General features: G+C 36.4%; 1 protein-coding gene across 1 annotated transcript in view; it reads right to left on the bottom strand.

Annotated features, from left to right (window-relative positions):
• Positions 1 to 1,600: 1,600 nt before the first annotated feature.
• The window catches only part of STK26 (serine/threonine kinase 26), a 33,274-nt gene continuing 11,515 nt past the window's right edge, over positions 1,601 to 23,359 (bottom strand). The window contains exons 3-12 of the mRNA XM_072876737.1: positions 18,328 to 18,558; positions 11,282 to 11,338; positions 9,448 to 9,556; positions 9,199 to 9,356; positions 6,387 to 6,572; positions 5,616 to 5,764; positions 4,849 to 4,942; positions 4,304 to 4,366; positions 4,077 to 4,213; positions 1,601 to 3,529 (exon numbers count right to left, since the gene is read on the bottom strand). Of these exons, the coding sequence (XP_072732838.1) occupies positions 3,505 to 3,529; positions 4,077 to 4,213; positions 4,304 to 4,366; positions 4,849 to 4,942; positions 5,616 to 5,764; positions 6,387 to 6,572; positions 9,199 to 9,356; positions 9,448 to 9,556; positions 11,282 to 11,338; positions 18,328 to 18,558 (1,209 nt within the window). The 3' untranslated portion in view covers positions 1,601 to 3,504. The remainder of the gene's footprint in view (positions 3,530 to 4,076; positions 4,214 to 4,303; positions 4,367 to 4,848; positions 4,943 to 5,615; positions 5,765 to 6,386; positions 6,573 to 9,198; positions 9,357 to 9,447; positions 9,557 to 11,281; positions 11,339 to 18,327; positions 18,559 to 23,359) is intronic.

A 23,359-nucleotide genomic window follows, 5' to 3' on the forward strand; every position in this document is an offset into this window, starting at 1 on the left:
AATTCAGATGCACAGTGTCCAGCAACTTTTTAGGCATAGGTACATATGTTAGGATATAAAAAGAAGCAAAATGTACACAGCATACAAGGAACTTCAGTTTGGAGAAGCACTAAGACAGGTTTCAGTGTATTTACCTCATCTCTGTATTAGGTGTTACTTCATTTGTTGGAAAAAAGTTAAATAAGGCAAGCCAACATACATACCACTAAAACTTTGCAAAGAGGAAAATAATTTTATTCCAGTGTTAAGTCATAAAACAGTGTGATAAAAATCAGACCTTTAACAATTGCTAAACTTTGTGCAAACACATTAAGAACCTATGTACTTTCCTATTCAGCTATAGACATTCAATTGAATGCAAGAACAGGTGTTTACGATACTACATGCTTACTGCACAGAAGCATACTAGAGGAGTCAGAGACCAAGGGTTTTAAGAATGGTTACATTGATAAAGGACTCATCTACCCAAGAACAAACACATTTCTCTATTCTGCGATTCAGACTACTTCAATATCGATTCTTCTCAGACTACAGTGGGAAGCCCAGCAAACCAAACAAGCAAGAAGATGGTTCCTGCAAGAATATTTTGATATATCTTTCCATTAGCTATCTGCCAGCAACAGAATACTGCTGATTAAGTTACACAGTTCATCAATAACTAACACATGGTGGGGAAAAAGACAACTGTTCTCTGGAAACCAGTAATACAAACATCCATTCTTTAGAGTTATAGTCTTATGATGCACAGAGACTTTAGGCGCAGCAATGCCATATGCAGTACAATTAAAAACAACCCTTCTTGAATGGACTTGAAGAGAACGAGGCTGTATTGTACACACGTGGATGAGTTTTTCCCCACACTGTCCTATGAGGTAGGTATACATCCCACCCATTTCACAGGAAAAGGAGAGGCACCATAGTTCAGCAACTTGTTACAGTCATATCACAAATAGGACAGCTTCCAATTTCCCAAATAATCCCTACCTACCCAGAATCATTTATAGAGTTGCATAGATTAAAGACCCTGTGTCAACAGGGTAGAGCCACCAGTTACAAAATTCGGGAGGAATTCCCATCGCCTCTCCCATCGGTCTCCCACATAAAAAGAACACCTTAAGGGAAGTGACATGGAAGTAAAAACATGTTTTTAATTCTGAGAAATTTGTATGGAGCTCTTTAAAAGGAGACTTGGGTCCAGGCTGCTGAAGTGAAAGCCGAGGTAACTGTGGCACAGGCCTTTTTGTACCTTCACTCCACAATGCCAAGTTCACAACGAAGTCAGAGTGTTCTGACATCTCTACCATGTTGTCACGGGCCGTGCACAGTCGTTTGAGCACACAGATCCTGAAGACTCCTCTTTAGGAACGGAATCAAACTGAACCCTGGGGCTGCTCCATCTGTCTATAGCACTCCCTGTGGTGTAGCAGCTGGTAGATGTCCTCCAGACAAGAACAGAATGGGGGGACCCAAACCTTTTCAAAGCAACCACGCAACTCTGTGCAAGGAACACCTTTCTTGAACACAAGTTTGCAAGAGGTATATCCACACCTCTGCACATCTACTAAATCCAGAATAAAACGCACAACAGAACAAGCTCATGAAAGTTTACGGAACTTAAATATTTATTTTTAAACCATTTAAAACCCCCCAAAACATTGAAATAAGCTTCATCTATAAACAGATTTACAAGACTAATAACTACAGAAGCTAAAGGAGCACTACAATTTGTTTCTGTGATGCAGTTATTTTGTAAAGCTTCAGGTCAACTGTATTTACAACTTTTGCTGCTTTTACATTTATAAAAATATTTATTTAATCCATAACATTATTGTTTTCAAAAACTATTTCCAGACTTTTTTCTCAGATATAAATTCTAATCGAATTTCGGTTATATAGCAGATGAAAGTTTTAAACAGAAACATTTTTTTTAAAATTAAAACAAGGAGTTAAAAGTAATTTTTTTACAGTGTAGGCACCATTGAAAATAATTGTCCTTGGCATATCTAACCACCATCTCTCACAAGTGTCCTTTATATAAAAACGATGTAATGGCAACATTTGACTAAAAATGCAGTATTTACTTGCACACCATTACTTTTTCAATATTTGGCAGATATATTTCAGATTCTTTAAAATGACTTCTGTGCAAAAACAAAATGTGCAGGTCTGAACCATAAAATAAACACACCCAGCCTTTATAAAAAATAAATTTACACCAACAGTTCCACAGCTAAGTACTGAAAAAACAATCCCAGTTCAAAACTTCAGCATAATATACATACTGGGTTGAAAAAGGGGAAAAAAAACCAGAAGAGATTACCCATCTAGCAGTACCATAAATATATAACTGAAAGCAACTTTATAGTCTTACCTACTTTTTATGGGGAAAAAAAAAGGGCGGGGGGAATCACTCTGTACTGCACAGTACTACCTTTTCGTGAAAGAATATCTATAACTCAGTTATTTGCATATTAACTGGTAAATACATATTTAAAATACACTTTCAGAAAATTATAAACAAATTATGTTGATGTACTGTATTTAATGTATTTAAGAACAAAAATGTGTATAAATATCTTACAGGAGAAACAACACCACCACACAGAACGCTGGTGTTACACTTATACCTGCTTGTGAGGTATGTATCATGCGACGCTCGGCTTCTCTGGCTCCCTTCCACCCAGGCATGTATACTCAGAGGAAAAAAATTAAATTAAGTTAAACTGGACTTCAGGTTTTGTCCATTATTGCCAAAAGCCCCACCCCCTCAACTGTATTGCTTTAAATTTTCCTACCATGATGATATAAGATTGAATTACTACTTCAAAACCTGTTCTAAAAGGTAATACATATACTGTACATCAGGATATACCTGTTGCTACATATCACCTGCAAACTATTGACATATTGCTCTCAAATATATTTAATCATAGAGCTGCCTAAAATACTGTACCAATTTAGAATTATAATAGATACTGTTGCAGGTTTATTTTTCAGGGCACGATAACTATATGCTGGTTGAAGCAGGTGCTACAGCAATACCCTTGCCACTACGTTACATATTTTGAATATGCTTGTGAAAAAGCTATTTTCTCTGAAGCTTGTTAGTGATTTACAAAAGTTTAACTCATTAATACAAAAGACCTGTACATCCCCATGTACAGGAACAAAATACCATCAAAACATACTGTACTTGCACATTCTATTAACTAAAGTAATGGTTATTTCTAAAAGCAAAACTGCACCTCAACATTTATCAGATTAAACAGGTGAAACTACAATATTAAAAGTTGTTCTTTACAAAATAATTTCCTGAAAATATAAAACCATGTGCACTGCCACAAAATAGTTGAGTAGGTTCTTTCAAATCCTCAATCACCATCAATATGTTGCAAAGATCCAAAAGGCACAAGGAGCTCATGAGCTAAGCACTGCCAAGCTTGAAGTAGTTTTGGTGGGTTTCACTGGGTCCATACGAAAGATCAGTCAATTATGTGAAGTTTCTTAGGGTGAGTCATTAACAGAAAATCTATGGATTAAAAAAAGCAATCAAGAATTTTGTTAATGATATTCTTTCAGCTTGGCAAACAGCACATAACTATTTTTGCATCACTAAACTAGTACATGCCTTCATCTCAACAAATCATAGGAAAAAACCACCAGAAGTGACATTCTCAAGAAAATATTCCCTAAAAAGATAAATTAAAGGTTCTCCTGCTCCCTTACATGCTATAAATATGCTTATGACAAAAATGCAGGCTAAATTAAAGGAAGCAAGGTATAACAACTACAGTAAAATCGCAGCACTAGAAGACCAAACAGATATAGTAATTGTTACTATTAGTTTTAGTCTCAAACAGAAGTGTTAGGTGTAACTACCAAAGCTAAAAGTTTAAATCCCTGGAAACAGCAGATCTTTCACTTATCACTAAACTACTCAAATTTCCCCAACATACAAAGTTCAGTGTCAACTACCCTTTCCCACGCATAAGTACTTAATTTAATTTTTTTCTTTTAAAATAAAGATTTTTTTTTTTTTTTTTTAAATAATGCATACCAAAAATTCATTAACTTACTTCTGAAATTTCTCCATAAGTTTCTTCACCATCTTATCTGTGATCCCTGGACACGTTGCTTCTGCCATATTGATGCTTTTCTCAAGTTCCTCAATTGCTTTCTTTCTGCTAGCATTATTTGTGTCCTGCTGTTTGAGCTGAGTAGCAAACCAAAACAGATAGAACTTATAAGACTTATCAGACACTTGGATAATACTTTCAAAGAAGTTTTTCAAGTCAAGACTTACCTCAGCAAACACAGGGGTGATTATCATAGTTAAACAACTCAGGGTTTTCACAAGATCCTGATCCTAAAAGTTAACAAGTAAGGATTACATTAGCATATTCCTATACAACGTATATGCTGCATTTAACACAGCACATGTGATTTTGAAAGTTCAGTTAAATTCAACAAAGCACCTGAAATACATTACAAAAACAATGAAGGCACAGTACATCAACAAATGTTACGTGATGTGGAAACAGATGCCTGATGACACATCTGGAACAGTGTCACATATCGTCAGAAAAACAGTTCAGTTTTTTCTCTCTAATATTATATAAGCCTTTAAATTCCCATCTCTATGAACCGATACTGATCTATTAGTCTGCGGTATCTTTTGCATTTAAGGCTGGCATGGGCATAGGAAATATCACTAACAATCGTCATCTCTTGAACTACAAGCAGATAGTTCTTATGAAAAGTGAATAATTATTACGTTTTATCACTATCTTCCTTAAATTGTCTTCAAAACCAGCACTTAGAAAGAAGAAGTCTTCAGACTGTACATACCGTCCCATTCTGCAGCTTCTTTGCATCTGGCTTCTTTCGAACTGTAGTAAAGCTCCACTCAGGATGAGAGTTATTTTCTTTGTTACTGGACTCCCTGAAGAAAAAGGATACAAGGTACATAATACTAGCCACAACATAACACTAAGCAAGCATAGGCGACCCAAATACATAATATATCTATATGGATTAGTTCTGTATTGCTTAAAATAAGAAGAAAAACGTGTATTGAAACATTAACTGAACTTCAAAACAAAAACAACTTCAGAGGCTGAATAAACTGAAATACGATCAAAGCAAACAGAAGATGTTATCTACCCATAAAGCTTACCTTCTCCCATGGCATCCCATTTAAAACAGCTATCTGATACCCATAAAAGCAAGAGACTTACAGAATGTATGTTGTTCCACAGGCATTGTGCAAATGTCTTCATACACCTGAACCTTGCTCTGCAATTTTTTTAATTGTGACTCATTGTTTTTGGTATAACCACTAGCCCTAGACTAGGAAATGCACAGCACTTAAACAGAACTGAAATTTAGTTCAGACAGAGAAAGTTTAAAGAGATAATGAGCACATAGCTTGAATTATGCATTAGTCTTTAGGTTCATACAAGGGGTTTTATTGAAAGAAGCCAATGAAAAACAAATGGAACAAAGGTATACAGAAGAGGAGTTAATTACACAGAGAAACTGCAACAAACCTACTTTAGTAACGTTAAAAAAAAAAAAAAAAAGCCCAAAAGAGACTAAACTTAAAATAAACTTACGAATCTGAACCATCGGAATCACTTTCATCACTACTATGTCCCTCTGCTTTCCATCTCTTAAACCTATCAATCAGTTCTGTCAGATATGAAGTCTTCTTGGCATTTTTCATAATGAATTTGTGCTTCAGAAGTTCTTTTGCAGTAGGGCGCTGTAAGAAACACTTAAATATTTAATGTTATGCTAACATTTCATGATTTTAAATGTTAATAGGGGAAATTTAGTAAGACAACTGACTTCTAGAGCTAACTCGTATAGTATCAGGAAATTAGTGAAACAGGAAGTCAAGAAAAGCCAGTAATCCACATTTACAAGCACTCTAAAAATATGATTGAGTCGCACACAGACTATACTGCTTATCCTTCTATGCTAGAAGGTACACACCCAGGAAAATGACTAATCAAAATTCTCCAATGCAACATTTTCTTGTAAGCAGAATTCAGACAGCAGAAGTTCTGCTGGAGAAAAAGATTTAAGTTCTCTGCTCTGTTAAAGCTTCTCTTCTGACATTATCCAAGTTTGAGTGCATTTTAGGAAGCTGCCTCTGTCACTATCATTTCTTTCAGCATCCCCTCTCCCCCTTTCAGTATATTAAACAAAAGAGACCAGGATGGAGACATAGTTATTAAAAAAACACAATTAACAGTGGAAAGTATAGTCTCTAAAATTATTTCAATCAATTACGATGCACTACACCAGCAAAATGCTTTGCAAGCATAAGAGAGTAAAAACCAAAACCAAAACCATCTATATATACACGCATATCTACTCACAAATGTTGGGTCCTTATTCAGACATGCATCAATGAATTCTTTAAAAGGTTTACTGAATTCTCCTAATAAAGTTGGAGGATTGTTTTTTGGAATGAGAAACAGAACTCTCATCGGATGCATATCCGAGTTGGGAGGCTCCCCTTTGGCTAGTTCAATAGCAGTGATTCCCAATGACCAGATGTCAGCCTGAGAAAAGGAAATGTTACTTTTAGTACAAAATTAAGGGCTATCGCAACTAAGTATTTAATAACTGAAATATTCACAAATACTGCATCTATATAATAAAATTAATTTTGTTCTAAGTAGATAATGCACAAAGATTCCTTTCTAATACTTTAAGGCTATAAGTCCCAAAGACCTGGCCGACTTAGTCAGTCTTTAATAACTTTGACAAACATCTACAACATCACTTTCATTGCACACTTTGTCACTGTTGTAACACTGTCAGCAAGTTAAATGTGCACCTGAAGACACATGCTTTTGGAAAAAGCTTCAGAAACATTAATCTTCCTTTGATTTTTTTTTTCTATATAATGAACTACAAACTGCCACAAATTTCCTATGTCCAATTCATTTTTTGGTTAGATAGCAAAGCTGCATGCTTTTTAAAACTTTTTACTTTAAAACTTTAAATTTTTTAAATGTACTTTTTAAACTGTAGATGCACTGAGGTATCCAACCTTGTTTGACACCTCACTCTAAAGGAATAAGGCAGAGAGCTGAATCACTTCACCAGGTGATCACTTAATTTCTTTCCTAACAGACTGCTTGATGAATTTAGCTAGAAAATTATCAACAACTAGTTAGACCTGAAACTCCAAGTTCACAGTGTAAGTTTCTGAAGAATAATGAAGTGGTATTTATTTTAGCTAAAGGAAGCATTATAAACAAATTCTGTCTTTGTATCAAAATATCTTATGAACTATACAATTATTTTCCGATTTAGATATTTTTCCCAAGTGAAATATAAATTTCTTGCATCTTTTTAGATGAGATACAATAGCTATTAAGGTCACTAAAGGTGTTTCTCATTAAAAAGTGGCTGGCAATGGTTGACTACACTTGGCACAGAAGTCATAAACCAAAGTAGCCCATAGAGTAAACAAGGGTTACAATTTGCACCTCTCCAACATTCCTTTCCTATTCACAAGAACTAAAATATCTGTATTTAATATTGAAGAATTAAACTAACTTATTGTTTATTACTGCAATACCATAACCAACGATTGTATATTGGAGCAAAATGAAGAGATGGGGCTTCCAAATCTCTGCCACTACAAAAATGTATGAATTTCTATTTTATTTTCTGTCATTTTGAAGTAGGGAGAGAAGGAAAAAGTTAAAATGCAGTCCAGATGCCAAAATATTCATCAGTAGTAGTCCAGAAATTGAAATGTATCCTGTCCAATACCCTTCATCTGTCCTACCAAAGGCTTGCATCTTCTGTGCTTTCCCACCAGACTTTGGGCACAGAAAGAAAAGGGAGAAGGCATTGCTCTTGCAACATATTGAGGAGATATGGAGGGCAAAAGATTAGGCCTCTGGCAGAAAGTAAATGAAGGGGTGGTACAGCTGATTTATTCACAGGGCAAGCAGAAGAGGAATTATTCTGACTCTGACTGGACAACACAGATTTTTAAAGCAGGGTAAAGTGCTTTTCCAAAATGCCCTAGGGAGCACATCACAGTTGCACCACTGAAACCCTAAACATGAGAATTACAACTGCATGCACATGCTCCTTCTTATCAGCAAGAACCCTTGTGATAAGTACACAAATTCCTTCAAGTCTGAATGATCCTGGGAAAGTCTCCTGGAGTGTGAATATCTTCAGGACATCTCAGATATTCAACAGTCTTTTCTTTATGTGCACATCACAAGTACAGTTACATGTTTACTATTTGAGAAAAACCAGTATGAAAGTATTACTTTGCATATACCAAGATTTTTAGATTTCTTGCTCCTATTTAAGGTTGCATCCACAGAGTGTAGAAAGTCCAATGCTAGCACCGAAGTACACTGCCATTTCACTAACCACATGCTCTAGGTCGTCTTGTGGGCATACACATGGGAGAAGAGGGGACTGTTCCCTCCTTATCGTCCTTTCTAGCAGCAATTCCCAACCCTCAGAAAAACATGGAGGAGGTCTGCTTTTCTACTGCTAGTTCACACAGGGAAACACTCCTTTGCAATTAGTCATCCATCAACAGCTCCCATGAAAAAGAAATGTACAAGGTACCATAATGCTACCACAATACTACCACAGCTACCCATCCTGTAGTTCGAGTTACTTTTTTCTTCTCAAGATCAGTCGTCTGTGTTAAAATCTTCAACATTACACAGGTCCTCAGAAATACCATTAAAGAAATTATATCCAGAGCTGTTTATAAAAATCTGATAAGAGAGTAAAATTTCAGCCATCATCTTGGCTTTAAATAAGCTGATAAGTTCTGGTGGCATTCTAATTTGTGAAAGGTTTATTGCTGTTTGAAATCGGAAATACTGAATTGAAATTAAAATCAAATCAACCAAGCAACCTACAACACTGAAAGCATCAAGGCAGTTTCCCTGAAAGAATCTTAACATGAAAGCATCAATTTACTTGATGAGTTTATCTGGGTCTTGCATGTGAGTACCGTGACATGCAACTCTTGTGTAAAAACCATGTAATTGTACTTTTAATTTTATTTTTTGAAACCCTATAATTTGCAATTAATTTTTTTCTCCATACTGATAGAGCTAAAAAGACAAAAAACAAAGTAATTTCTGTTGGATCTGCAGATACAAAGAAAAGGCATTCTACTCTCATACTTACTTTGGAATCATACGCTGACTGCTGAATAACTTCAGGGGCCATCCAAAACGGAGTTCCAACAAAGGTATTCCTCTTAATTTGCGTGTCTGTCAGCTGCCCAGCAACTCCAAAATCGGCAAGCTTAACATCGCCTTGTTCTGATAACAAGACATTGGCAGCTGCCAAGGGGAAATAATATAATATCTGATTTAGAATACTGCTCTTATGATTTTTAAGATGTTACCAAGTAACATTTAAAATGTTATGCACCTTTTATATCCCTGTGAATTTTCTTCTCTGAGTGTAGGTAGTCAAGACCTTTCAGGATTTCCTTTAGCATGGTAGCAATCTGGAACTCATCAAATGGGCCAGCACGCAGCTTTAGAGAAAAGACACATTAAAATAATTTTAGTCTTGTGTCTAATTTTTGCCTTGTTATTGATTTAATTAAATCTTAAACTTGAAATATTTTTTTTAAAGTAAAGAACTAACAGAATTCATAAAATATTCAATGAAGTATGTCAACATTCTATCAGAAATAGGTACCATCGGAATGATCTTCACATCTCCTCTATTGATAATACATTGAAAATGCTATTACTTTTCTAACGTATACAGTATGCACTCCCCTCAGCATGCAGTGCACATGAAAAGCTAGAACTAATTTTCCACAAAGTTATAGCTTCGTATAGACAGCAAACACAGCAGACTGAACTTTGCATTTTAGATTAAGTGAATTAAGAGACTCATTTTTTTTCAAAATAAATTAGTCTATTGACTGTGGTTTTTAAATTTAATGATACATTTTTTTTCTTGTTCCAGCATTTGTGATTCCATGCTTGCTTTTGCATCAGGAACATAACAGACTACTATAAAGCTGCTAGTATGGAGTAAGTGTAAACTTTGCACATTAGAAAGCTATGTAAATAAAGCAGAAGCAATTAAGGTGGGTGATTCTGCTATTAAAAAAAATACCAACAACACAGCACTGAAACAGAGAACACCATGAAATTATGGTATGGCAAAGTGAGGCAAATGAGGCAAAACTTAGTTTTATTATTCTAAAGGTTCAGTGGTTTCAATTGTCATTAGTAAAAGCTATTTCACTATTTCTGACACTCCACAGAAGACTATCAATTAGTCAAAAGTGTAAGAATCTCACAAAAGAATAAGTATCTCACGGCCCCTTTCTCAAAAAGGCTAAGTTCCAGAGCTACAAACTACTACATGCTACACATTACTATGCTTTTGCATTCCCGTAGCTGAGTTGATGTGATGTAATTTCATAAAGAAGTTTAAATAGATTTCTGAAGTTAAGCACATACTTCAACTCTTGCAGACAGGACCACTGTTAGCAAATACATAATTAACCATTCTGTAATACTGAAGACATGATACTTTTCCTTCAGAATCATACAAAGACTGAGTTATATTATCTTACAGGAAAGGGTGGGTCTAAGCTTTACAGCTGAAGCAGGGCTGTACTGAAAGTATGGGGAAACCACATCCACATACAGTGGACTGTGCTCTTGTACTCTCTAAGCTACATCCTTCATGAATGCTACACTATCTTCAGTAAAAGGGACTTTCATGCTTAACTGAAAACACCTGAAAATGGAAAACCCAACACCTTTTAACCAGTTAATTTTAACTGTACCCTGTGGGCACACACTTCATTCATTCCTGAGACCCAATCTCAAAGGAAACATTCTTTTATTCAAGTGTAATGAATATTCCACTTGTGGGGGGGATGACATGTGGGGGACAGACGACCAAAAAACCCACCACATATGGCAAGAACAGTACTTCGCCTCATACTAAAAAGAAGAAAATTGCCTTACATTTGACTGAGAACAAATGGATGCTTCCTAATGCTTAGAGACAAACAGGAAAAACAAAACCAAAAAAAATCAACATCAACTCAATGTAACAGAACTACCATTCGAATTCACACTTTTTGGAGCATTACAATGTAGCAGTGATGTAATATCAGCTCCCTCCAGGAACTAGATTTTATAAAGAGATATGAGAACACAATGAAATAAGGTTCACTAGGACTTATAATGCAAAAAAAAAAAACCAAACCAAAAAAACATATACTTACAAGATCCAAAGCTGACCCTCCACCCAAGTATTCCATTATTATCCATAGTTTTGTGCCCTGTAAAGGAAGGCATGAGTTGTTAGAAGTCCAAGGCTGCCATAAAAAAAAAAAACAAAAAAACCCCCTGTATTTCAGTGGACTACCAACATACTGTTAGGAAAATGCAAATGCAGAGTCCCATTAATCACCAGCTTACATGTAATTACTTCTTGTAGAATGATCACACAGCTCCTGGTCAAGATGTCTAAATATCAATTAAAGTTTGACTTCTGTATTGAAAAAGGCAACCCCCCCCCCCCCCCCCCCCCCCCCCGTCATTTTCTGCTAACTGGTACCCTAAAATGATTCCACCTAAAGGAATGGAACTTAGAGAAAAAAGTTATTTGGTGGTGGTTTAAGTTTAAACTAAGTGTTTTAATATAAGACTGTAATTCTTACAAGACTGTCTTTGCATTGCAATTATTAATTCTAGACACTTGTGATACAGAAGCATCACAATTTTAATAGGAAACTTCCTTGTAACACCACCACACCTCTCATCTGAGGATAATACTCAGAACTTAAAATTGCTTTTGAGCAAGAAAGTGAGCATGAACACGCTTCAAAGACAATAGAAATTTAAAGCCTAATGGACGTAGCTGCTAGGTGCTTCTTCACCTACGTGGTAACTGTGCACGTGTGTATCTAACATATCCACAAGCTCCAACTTCAGTTGTCAGATCCAACAAAAAGTGAGAACTGACAGCCCTTGAATATGCTTGTACCTAAGGACTTACATCCTACCACAAAACATGCCTGCTACCATAGGAGCAGCTCTGATTTTGAGATACAAAGCAGCACTACAACCACCAGCCAGGAGAAATTGCACTGCCAGATGTTTCCGATGTTTTCAGATCAGAGGTTCAAAAGCAGCTGTTAAAAGGTCAAAGATAAGAGCAATATAGTTCAATAAAATGTATGACTTAAGGCACCTATCTTAGGAATTTATTTTTTTTAGTTATTTCCAGTAATATTGCAAAGTTCATGTACTCCTTCACTGTATGCTATTTGAATCTCAACCCCTGTGAATACGTAAGTTTCTGTGCTTTCTTTGTTGAGATGTCTCAATTACTAGAATACTAAAACTGACAAATTCTTCTAACACTCATTTCTAGATGCTGACTTTGCCCTTGGTATGTAGCTGCCAAAGGTGGCTCATTCATATAAACAAAACCGGAAAGATTTGGTATCAGATCTACAGACTGTATGTTTCAAAACTGGGATCTTCTGCTATTTGCTTGCCAGAGTCCCCTTGCATTTCAGAAGAAAACCAAATATTAATGTATGGGCTACTGCTCTAAGAAATTTTGCAAATAAAAACATTTATTTATTTAAAATAAAAACCAGTTATTAAAAATACTCAGCTGAACCAGACCTGGTGAAGTACAACACATGCTGTTTAAGTCTCCAGCAAATATTTACTAGTGCTAGCTTCTTATAACAGAGCACAAGCTTATGTCAGAAGTACTTTTTAAAGGCTCTTGCATTCTACGTTGTATGCTTTCCCACCCTACTGCCTGACTAGTGACAGAAATCTAAAGAAAACTCAACACGCAAACAAAGGTGCAGTTTCTGAAAGCACTACATCCAATTATCTTAACAAAGTGTGCTCTATTAGATTTACACTAAATTTTAAAAACACACAATTTACGAGAGTCTATTCCAATATCATGAGATCAGCAGGGAAGGGCTGCCTAATTTTAGCAGTTTTTATAAAGCCCAACTTTGTCAGCTGAGAAGACCTGCAAGGAACTCCAGTTTAAGGCAAACATTGTGGTTACCAGACATGTTTGGAGGGTTTGACTATTACTTGAAAACAGTATAGGGTGAAAATGAATAAGTACTGTGTTTCTGAAATAATGTCTCAAAGAAATTGCTACTATCCACTGTAACAGGGTGTGGGTATTTTCTAGCCAGGCATGAACAACCTTTTTCCTAGCTATTTTAGGTCAACCAAGTATAAATAGACAATGTAGAACAAACAGTATCTTTAGATTGTCTCAAAGGTTTGCTGCAAAGTGCTGTACAATTTTGATGGAAGTCTCTGGATGCTACTATAGGAGTTCTCCATATTCAAAGCTGAAAAACTGAGAATAACTTCAGGCTTGCTTTAACTGCAAAAGAAAAGAGCAAGCCCAGGTGGCTGTAAAGTTCCAAGGATAGACATTTAAACCCCTCAGCTAGATGGCACAAATAGGGAAAACAATCATGAAATTTCAGTTATCAAGAGAAGATCTATCTCTATGGGATCAGATAGAAAGTACAGCTCAAGTATTTTATCAAGCTTCACAAATTTGCACAACCCAAACATGCCAGAACTAGGGTAACTTTTAATACCTTTCATCTTTTTCTTGCCTGAACTGATAAGGTACTAATACATTTTGACAAGCCATTAGGCTTGAGGAAAACACTCATTTTAGCTATCTAATGTAACTTACACTGTTGTGTTGCAATATACTATCACTTTCAAGGGTACCCTCCACAACCACTGTTTTATTTATTGAGACGTGATGTTAATTGCAAAGTGCAATACGAGATGAGGAGACAAATTAGATCCTGACCTACCACAAATATGAACGTCTTACAGACATCCACATCAGGATTTAAGTTCTCTTACAGCTACAAAAGTTGCATTAATAAAGCTGTAAGCTTGCACAGTTCTACATGCATTTGTGAAATACACAATATAAAGGTAAAACATTTTACTATCCTACACAAGTGTGTTTATTACAGTGCATTATTTGACTATATGCTTCCTACCAGTACATTTAAAAATTACTACTGATCTTGCCAGACACCCAATGAAGATTTAAGAAAAAAAATTACTAGTACCTAAGCTCTAAGATTAATTCAGTGGGAAACTCCCACTGAAACTCCAAAATTCAAGATATACAAGTACCCCAAATTACAAAGATATGGGGGTTTTGCACCTTTTTGTGTCACAATAACTGAAAACTGGCATCAGCTTTATCCCAAGAACCTCAAGGAAGTAGACCTTGCCATCTTGTACCAATGATAAGGTTTTTAAAGAGCCTGATAACAGACAAATAACATTGCACTGCTAGATAAAAATATTAAGGGACTGTCCATATTTTTAAAATCACATTTACAAGTCAGATGTACAAGCTGTAGCTAATGAGCAGCTAGGCTGCAGAACATAAGAGTATCTTACATGGCATCAGCTGAGCTGACTAAGATACAAATTAGTAAGTCAGGTAATTGAAATAAAGACACTCTTCCCTTCCCCCTTTCAGCAGCAGGAGCATCTGGAAGAGCCTGCACATAGCTGGTAAGCTCCAGGCTCCCTGAGACTGGGCCACTCCATTGCAGTCAGCCACAAGGCTAGCTTTGCATCCTAAAGTGCGAGGAAACTTCATGGAGAATATGTCGAACAGACTGTACAAAAATAGAATCTCTCATCTGAAATGCTTGCAATTGGAAAAACCTCACAGTTAACATCTCTTCTTTTGTGTTTTAGTCATAAACAACTTTTAATTACCAAATATGCTATCTTACTGGAGGAAAAACTGAAACTGACTATAAATTGATGACAAGAACAATCTGCTTATTCAAAGCTTACTTAAAATTGGCTAAAAACCCAAGAGTAAGTTATAACAGAAGATGTTCCGTTACAGTTAAGTTGGATGAACTGAGGCACATAGGAAAAACCTGAAGCCAACACGTGGTCTCAGCTGCAGTTTCTTCAAAGTAAGAACTATCAAATTTAAAGATTTAAACCATATCTAGATTACTCAACTACGAAATATCAGTAAGTGTTGTAGGCAACCTGAATGCCTTTGCACTGAGGGTTTGCTTTGGTATAGTCAGGAAAATACTAAGTCTCTGATTTAAACAGTGCAAAACTCAAAAGCATTTTTAATGCCATTCCTAGAGCTTCAGAGAAAGATACATATGTGATTAATATATTTTAGTAAACTATTTCTATTCCATAAACATGATCTAAAAGAGGGCAGACTGGCTTAACTGTTTTGTTTTCCTGTAAATAAAGAAAGATTAAAAGGGAAAAAGAAAAACTCTCTTAAATGTTGAAATACCTTCTATTTATTGTAAGTTTATGCTCTTTTTAACCACCACCTTAAAACGAATTTCTCGGAATATTTTCAGTCATCTTTAAATATAAAACTAAGTATTCACCAACAAGCCTATGAGACCACTTTGAATGTGATCTTCATACCAGTCATATCCATAGCAAACCACTATTAATCTCTGCAGCCTAGGATTTTGCTTTGTAAGAAACAAGATATCTTAATTTTCAGAATTTAGCCTCAATGTTCTTTAACCTTTAATTATGAAGTCATTTGGTATACAACTGTACCTATTGCACTGTTTCCAAGAGATGTCTACAGTATATAGAGAAATTAAATTGTGAATGAAGTACTACACAGCTAAATACTTAGGCTGACAGCCATTCTCAGAGTAATAGCTAATAAAAAGTTAAAAGCTATAGCAATTAAGTAAAGACAAGACAGATACAACTCTCAAAATACCTGTTATTACTAAAATGAAAAGGCAGCATAAAAGATTCTTTCCACATTTAACAAAGCTAATACACTCTTTCCCCTGAGGAATCTCAAGCTGAAAGATCTAGTATTAGTAACCAAGGATAAATCTAGCCCAAGAAAAATTTAGAGCCAAGATACTACTTAAACAGTCATTTTTTTTATTTATTTCTAATTACAGAACTAAAAGTATTCATTTATTTGTGGACATTTTTATTCACTTACTTGGGGAACAGCAAGCAGCAGAATTACCTATCATGCTACTCTGGGATCAAAAACATTCCTGTGAACCATTTTTTAGAGGGTTGTTTTTTTTTTTAAAAGAGGAATTTCTTAAAGGAATGGGAAAGTAACCAAAATTCCACAAACAACTTCCCAAGCTCTACACACAGAAATTTTCCTTCCCCCAAAATATTAGAAGTGTGAAAAGTAAACAGGAAATCAGCATTAATCTTTCAGATTTAATCCCTTTAGAATAGAAATGGAAAGAACGCAAACAGTGCTGAGGAAAGTACTGCAGCATTAACATGATCCTGTATTTGCCAGGAATTTTTAAAAAGTAAAAAACCCTAACCAGAAAGTGTTATACCACTGATAGAATAGCTATACTTACATATCTAAGAAAAGGGGTAAAAAGTGAAAGACTTGTATAACAAGGCCAAAGACAAACTGCTGTGATGCACAGGTACTTAGGCAGATTTGGAATACTCTTTTTCTTTCAGTACCTATGTTGCTGTAAATAATGAAAAGACTGTTTTCTTTCCCTATTCAATCCATGACTTTTTCCATCCACCACCCCTCAAAAAAACCCCCCAAACCAAACAAAAACCAAACAACAACAACAAAACCCAAAAAACAAACCCCCACCAAATCAAGGTTTCATTTCCCCATTTACAACTGCTGAAATTGCTGTTTAATTCTGAAATTTAACAAAACACTTTTCCAAGCAAAACCACTTCCAAGCAAAAACACTTTCCAAGATTTACCTTGACCTATACGTACTTCAGGGCAAACAATTGGGCTTTTACAACATAAAGTTAAAATGATGGATACCCAGGAGGATAATATTTAGGACTCAGTTCATCACAGAAAATAAAGGATTGTAAAAAAGACTGATCATGTCTGGATCTGCAGTACCATTTGTGAACTGCTCCAGGGGAACATTGCTAGCTGAATTCAAAGTTATCATGAGAAGAACCAGCTTGTTCTAATATACTATGATGCGGGAAAGTAAATTCTACTACATCTCAGAGCTTTATCACTTAATAACAAACAAAACAATAATGCCACTGATTGAGCCCAGTAAAGAGAAGGAAAGACGGGACATCAGTGATAACTTGTATGTTCACTTCAGCATGAAGAACCCACAGAATGCTGAGTAACTAAGTAAACAGCAAAGCCACCATAGCTGTCTTATCTTGGTCAAAATGAGAATTTAGTATCTGGAGTACAGAAAATTAAATCACCCACTCAGCATTAAAATACTAAAAATGGAATACTTTGGCAACTTAAAGAGGAAAAAAGCTAAATCTACAAAGAACACTACTAAATACTGCAAATACTTTTATAGTATCACTGAAAGACACAGCACAAGTGTGACACAGGAATGTTTCTCAGAGATCTGTCTTTAGAATAATGTCAAAAACCCCACTATACCTTAAGGAGCCAGAAATGCCTGGGGAGGAAATAAAATGCACAACCACCCAAACCCCCCTGAAACCCAAGCAAACAAACAAAAAACAAACAAACAAAAAAACCCAACAAAAAAACCAAACGCAAGCAAACAAAAAACCCCAGACATTTAAGATAGTTCTAACTGTGGTTAACACTTTAGCTTTTATTAAATGGTTTTAGTTTTTTTAAAAGTCATCTAAAACACGTATGCACTGCAGATCATTTAAGCAATATTTAAGGTGATTACACCTGGACAATTTTGCAAGTTGAAAAGACTTACTCAACATTTTGGATTTCTGTAGGTTTTCATTTTTGTTTGTTTGTTTTTAAATTATGCCTTAGATAACATTTCACACAGCGGTTACACACAGATGTCAGTTTTACTTTGTCTCAGGCCTACTATGCTGCATGATTACCAACAGATCTCCACAAGGTCCAGGGTTTCTTTCCATATCAGAGAAAGGTTTTTGTTTCTATAGCTGTGAAGGTATTTTTTTCTTCCCCAGAAAGGCCACAAAATTGTGCCAGGGATTGTGGAGGGAGGAGAGAAAACCAAGGTCCAAAAGCAATAGCAATGGCAAGAGGAATCCTCTATCAACTCTGTTCATTCTCCAGCCATTTTGTGCAAATTTCAGCCTCAAAGAGCAAACAGCAAAAGGAGCAAAACAAAGTGAAAAGCTCTGTTCAAAGAAAAACAAAAACCTGCTAAAAAAAGGTCAAGTTGGCATGATAACTCTTCCTCAATTTTAGAATTTTTTTCCTAGCAGCATTCAAAACAACTGCGTGCTAGCAAATCTTTGTGCAATACGTTACCTTTAAATATGATCCGTAGTATTTTGTTACATAAGGACTATCACACTGACTTAAAACAGTTATCTCTTGCTGTATATCTTCTATTTCATCTTCTGCTTCCTCAAGGTCTATGATTTTTATAGCAACCACTTGCTGTGTCCGATTATCAATTCCTTTAAAGACTTCACCAAAGGAGCCTTTCCCAATGCGTTCCAGTTTTGTGAATAGTTCTTCTGGGTCTGCTCTATGGTTCTAGAAAAAAGAAAAAAAGAAGAAAAAAAAAAAGATACGAGTTACTCAATTTACTTCCAAGTTATTAGCCCTCATTACTTCCCAAGAAGCACATCATCCAGATTTATCATCACTAGAAGGCTCGCATCGGATACATTTATTTCCTGCACACTAACTTCTAATTCAGCTATTAGTTACAGAACATAACATTACGCAATTATGTCAAAGGTAAATGAGCCTCACCAGGAAGGGAGTCAGGTATAAACCTCATTTCACTTCCCCACATAACAACCCTTTAAAATGAAAGAATAGAGCTGTTCTTAATATTAATCCTATCTGTGCAGTAATTCAGACGACTGGGGAATGCAATTACTGTCACAGAAGCACTAACACCATCACCCACGCAGAAAAGGCTGGGCTTTCTACCTGGCCAACAGCCTTGGGCAGACAAAGCATCCTATCAAGTAATACAGCATGGAGCTAGTTGTGAGAGGACTGCACTACCCAGTATTCACCAGCAGATTCTGAGATCTGATAAGATCAGGCCTCTTCAGGGCAGCTAAAACTGCCTACAGTAAGTAGAGCAAAAGGGACTGAGAGGTGTTTGAAGAAGGAATAAGAAGGCTGGAGCAGAGTACTGAAACTGGGGTACTGATCAGAACTGGCTAGTATCACTCAAGCATGCCTTAAAAAGGGGAGCAGAGCACCAGGCAGCATAGCACTGCTGAGGACTTAGAGTCTCTGTTGATTCACTACTCTAAGTTCAGCAGACTGGTTATTATACCAAGATTTTAAATTTCTCAGCTCCATTCAAGTAGTCAGGAAGAAAACAAAAAGGAAGCAAATTCTCATTTTCCCTTCAAGATAAAGCATACTACGTGGCTGCTTAGAGAACCTTGTGTATCCAAAAACCACAGCAGTGACTTCTGAAGGATACAGATGACTTGCTCCACAGTTTAAGAACACAAATCTTTAGACCACAGTAAGAAAGTTTGCAGAAAGGTGTTTTTAGGATTCAAGACACGTATTAATGGAACAGCCCACACTTTGCAGAACAACAGAATTAAATATATTACTGCTGTCAGAACTGCGCAACTCATTGCACAAATCAATCTTTGAACAAGAAACATCAGCCCAAAAAAGCCCTCTGATTCACTAGCAACATTTGAAAATATGAAAGGGATGCTTTGCTTTAGATCTTTCTCACACTCCAAAACTCAGAAGCAGCAAAAGAAGTAACAGTTTTGGCAAAAGCAGACATTCAACCCAAGGCACAGATTACCCTACATAGCAAAATACTCAAGTATCAACATGAAACTCCAGAAAACATCTTTACACCAGTGTTCTTGCAAATGGATGTGAAAATCTATACTGGGAAAAAAATACATTACTACTTGAACCTAGGCCAAAACGGACAATCTCATTTCTTTACTGGGCCCTTACTGTCGCTTCTTCCCTTCTACCAGAACCAGAATTTATTTCACAATACAGTGAGATGAATCAGGAAACAGATTTAGCTAAGATTTAGCCATATGATTTGTCAGGTTTATTTTCAGTGGAACTGGTTCACTGCTTGTATGTACCAAGCTGTCATTTGTGCTATCACAAGAAGAAGGAACATGAAGTAGTATGGCAGATTCATGCTGATCTGTGGAGTTAGATTTTTAGATTTTGCAAATATACAAGATACACTGCTCTTCCTGAGCAGCACATCAAAGCAAGAAGAATGAGGAATTTCCCTTTTGTCTACAATGAGCTCATTGCTACTCTGCTCCATTAAAAACAAAACAAAAAAACAAAACAAAAACCCACACCACCTTCAGAGACATAATTAAGCAAAAAAATTTGTATTTTCTTCTGTTGATAGATCCACTGAAAGACTTAAAAGATGAGCAATACATAATCAAAGCAAATGAAAAAAGACAGGATGAGTACTATTTTGATCTGGTAAAGAAAAAGATTGTAGGCCTCAGGTGCTCATAAAGCTTTTAGTTAGACAAAAAAACCCCCAGTAAATCTTCAAACTGCCCAAAGATAGCCATATTGCCATACACTACTGCATCAGCTCCTGACATCTTTTCAGCATTAAGACTAAAAAAGAAAAAAAAAATTAAAAAATCTGAATTTAAAATCTATTTTCAGATGTGTTTCAAAAAAAATTGTAGGGACATGTGTGGCAAAAGCAGCAGCAACTGCCACCCAGCCTTTCCCTGCTGCTAGAAAAAGCTGCAGAATTGTCATTTAGCTAGCAACCTCATGTGTTCCTAAACTACAACATTAGGTTCAATAAGGAATTACTAACTGATACTTCTCCATTTACAATAAACATGCACACACACCCTCCAAGAAACAACAGAGTTAAGAGAGGATTGGCAAAACTTTCCATTAACTCTAAAATACTCATCTTCAGAAAACTAGCTTAATTTTGAGACACGCTTGGAGCCTGGGATTCCAGGAATCATTCATGCTAACTAACAGCTATTGTTGATTTGAGATGAAACCTGTTAAACAATTCCAGACAGATAAAAGAAAAGCAATTTAATCACAAATATAGTCAAACCCTTCACAAACGTTTGATGAACTCAAAGGGTAACGCTTGGGTTTTGCTTGGGGAGAAACCTTAAGCAGAAAATTCCTCTGGGCTCCTCAGTGGAAATGCACATCACTCAATCCTATACACCCACTTAACGGTCATCAACAAAACAAGCCAGGCCTCCAAACTCTCTCCCCCAAGCTACTTCAGGTGAATCAGAGCTTTAAAGGTTATTTTAACTTCCAACAACTCCTAATGCCATTATGTGGGAGTGCTGGGGTACAGGGAGAGATCGGGCATGGCTGGACTTCCCGACACCGCAGAACTCCATGTACATCCCTGGGAGGGAGAGGTGGAACAGTGGGGCATCAGAGGAGAACAAACTGTGCGGGACTACTAGAGGAAAAAGTCACATCTTTCTATTCTGAGAAAATCCTCTCACAGCAAGCCAAGTCAGCTTTCCAGCTTCTGTTATTCACCAAGGCTGACAAGGAACTGTAGGACACTCCAGGATAAGGGCAAATATTTCTGACCAACTATGGCTAATATTGAGATAATGTCCTTTGGAAAGGCTTCAAACTTAGAACACTACATAACTTAAAATATGGCCTTAGAACAAAGACTGCATTTTGAAACAGATTTGCTTTTGCCTTTCTTAATTTCCTTATGTTTCAGACTATGGTTCTACAGGAATGTTTTTCTACAACTAATAAAAAAACCCGAAACACCACACTTTAAAAGACTACTTTTTAAACAAAGGTAAATTTATATAATGCAGTAATGACTATCCGCCTTCTGCTGGTATAGAAAAGGATGGAGATATATTTTATATAAATAAAAGTGTGTATGTGTGTATACACACCCCCAATATATACCAATGAATTTTTGCAGCACCGCTGCCAGCTAAGCTTCTAATATGGTAGAAATTAAGATTCCTAACACTATTAACACTCCTGAGCAAAACAGCCAAATGTTATTCCCTGTTCTTTCACAGATGTTTCATTGAACGGGAAAAAGGTTTAGAAGTTTTGAAAGCAGCCTGCATGAATAATTGTTGGGGTTTTTTTAAAAATAAACACTGGTTTCTATGGGGATTCATGGCTGTTGGGCAGATGGTAACAATACAATAGACAGTGTATGGACTCCATCATCACCTCTCCGAAGGTAACACCTTTAAGTGGACAAATCAGGAAGAGAATCTATTGCTCTTCCCCTCCCTAAGCCCGTTTCCACAGACAAAAGCAGCAACAAGTATGACAAGAACAGGCACATTCGCATGCCAGCTTCAATCTCGTCAGCATGAGCAACAGTACCAGCACGAGCATGACAATACAAGCCCTCTGCATAGCTTAGAAAGTCCACCATTTCACCAGTCCAGCACAACTATACAGCCTGTGCTAGTGTTCAGTAAAATCTCTCCTCCTCTTATCCAACCATGTGTCATTACTGTATATGTTTACACACATATGTATGTACACATACAGAGTCACAGAATCATAGCATAATTCGGCTTGCAAGGGACATCAGGAGGTCATCTAGTCCAACTGCCTGCTCAAGAAGCTCCAAATAAAAAGCACTATAGCGTAACTTTTGCCAGCATACCTGCAGTAGTTGCATTGAGTATTCTGCCAATACAGCTTATACAGGCATTTTCTTTTTGTTCCGATAAACACAGGTATGCAGCAATGTCCTGGCTGCATTCTGCTACAAGACTGACTGGCTGACTCACCTTCCCACCTCTGACCCTTTCACATACCTTTTCTCTAAATTCTGCATTCTTCCTTTGAAACAAAGTTAAAGCACACTGACTATCTCACTTCCAAAGTTATACAGGTATCTAATGACACCCACCAAATTAGAAGAAACAGTATCTATGTTAGACTGCTTCAGGATCTGCCAGTGCAGGACAGCTCTTTTACAGAAACAGGTCTTCTAAGAAGATTCATTAATGAATTTCACTAACGAGTACTGAGTACAACTGGATGAAAAGCTAAAGCTTCAAAGAATCTTTGACAAAGACTGAGCTAATGCCTCGTATCTAACAAAATCAAAAGCAGGATCCTCTAGTTCTCCCAAATAATTTAACAGAGTCTTGTGAGATTTCTTCTAAGTAGTCTGTCAATGTGAGAACATGTATCCTGTTGTCTTAACAGTACTTCTAAACCCTGACCCAGAAAAAATGCTGTTACACTATATGGATTTTCAAGTGCCTCCCAGGCTTTATTTGGAACAGAAGTTCCCTTAAAATTGTAGCAGTACTACAGAATAGCTCACCTACATTGGGAGACA

Source organism: Ciconia boyciana, chromosome 12 (assembly GCF_034638445.1).
Source record: "Ciconia boyciana chromosome 12, ASM3463844v1, whole genome shotgun sequence".
NCBI lineage: Eukaryota > Metazoa > Chordata > Aves > Ciconiiformes > Ciconiidae > Ciconia > Ciconia boyciana.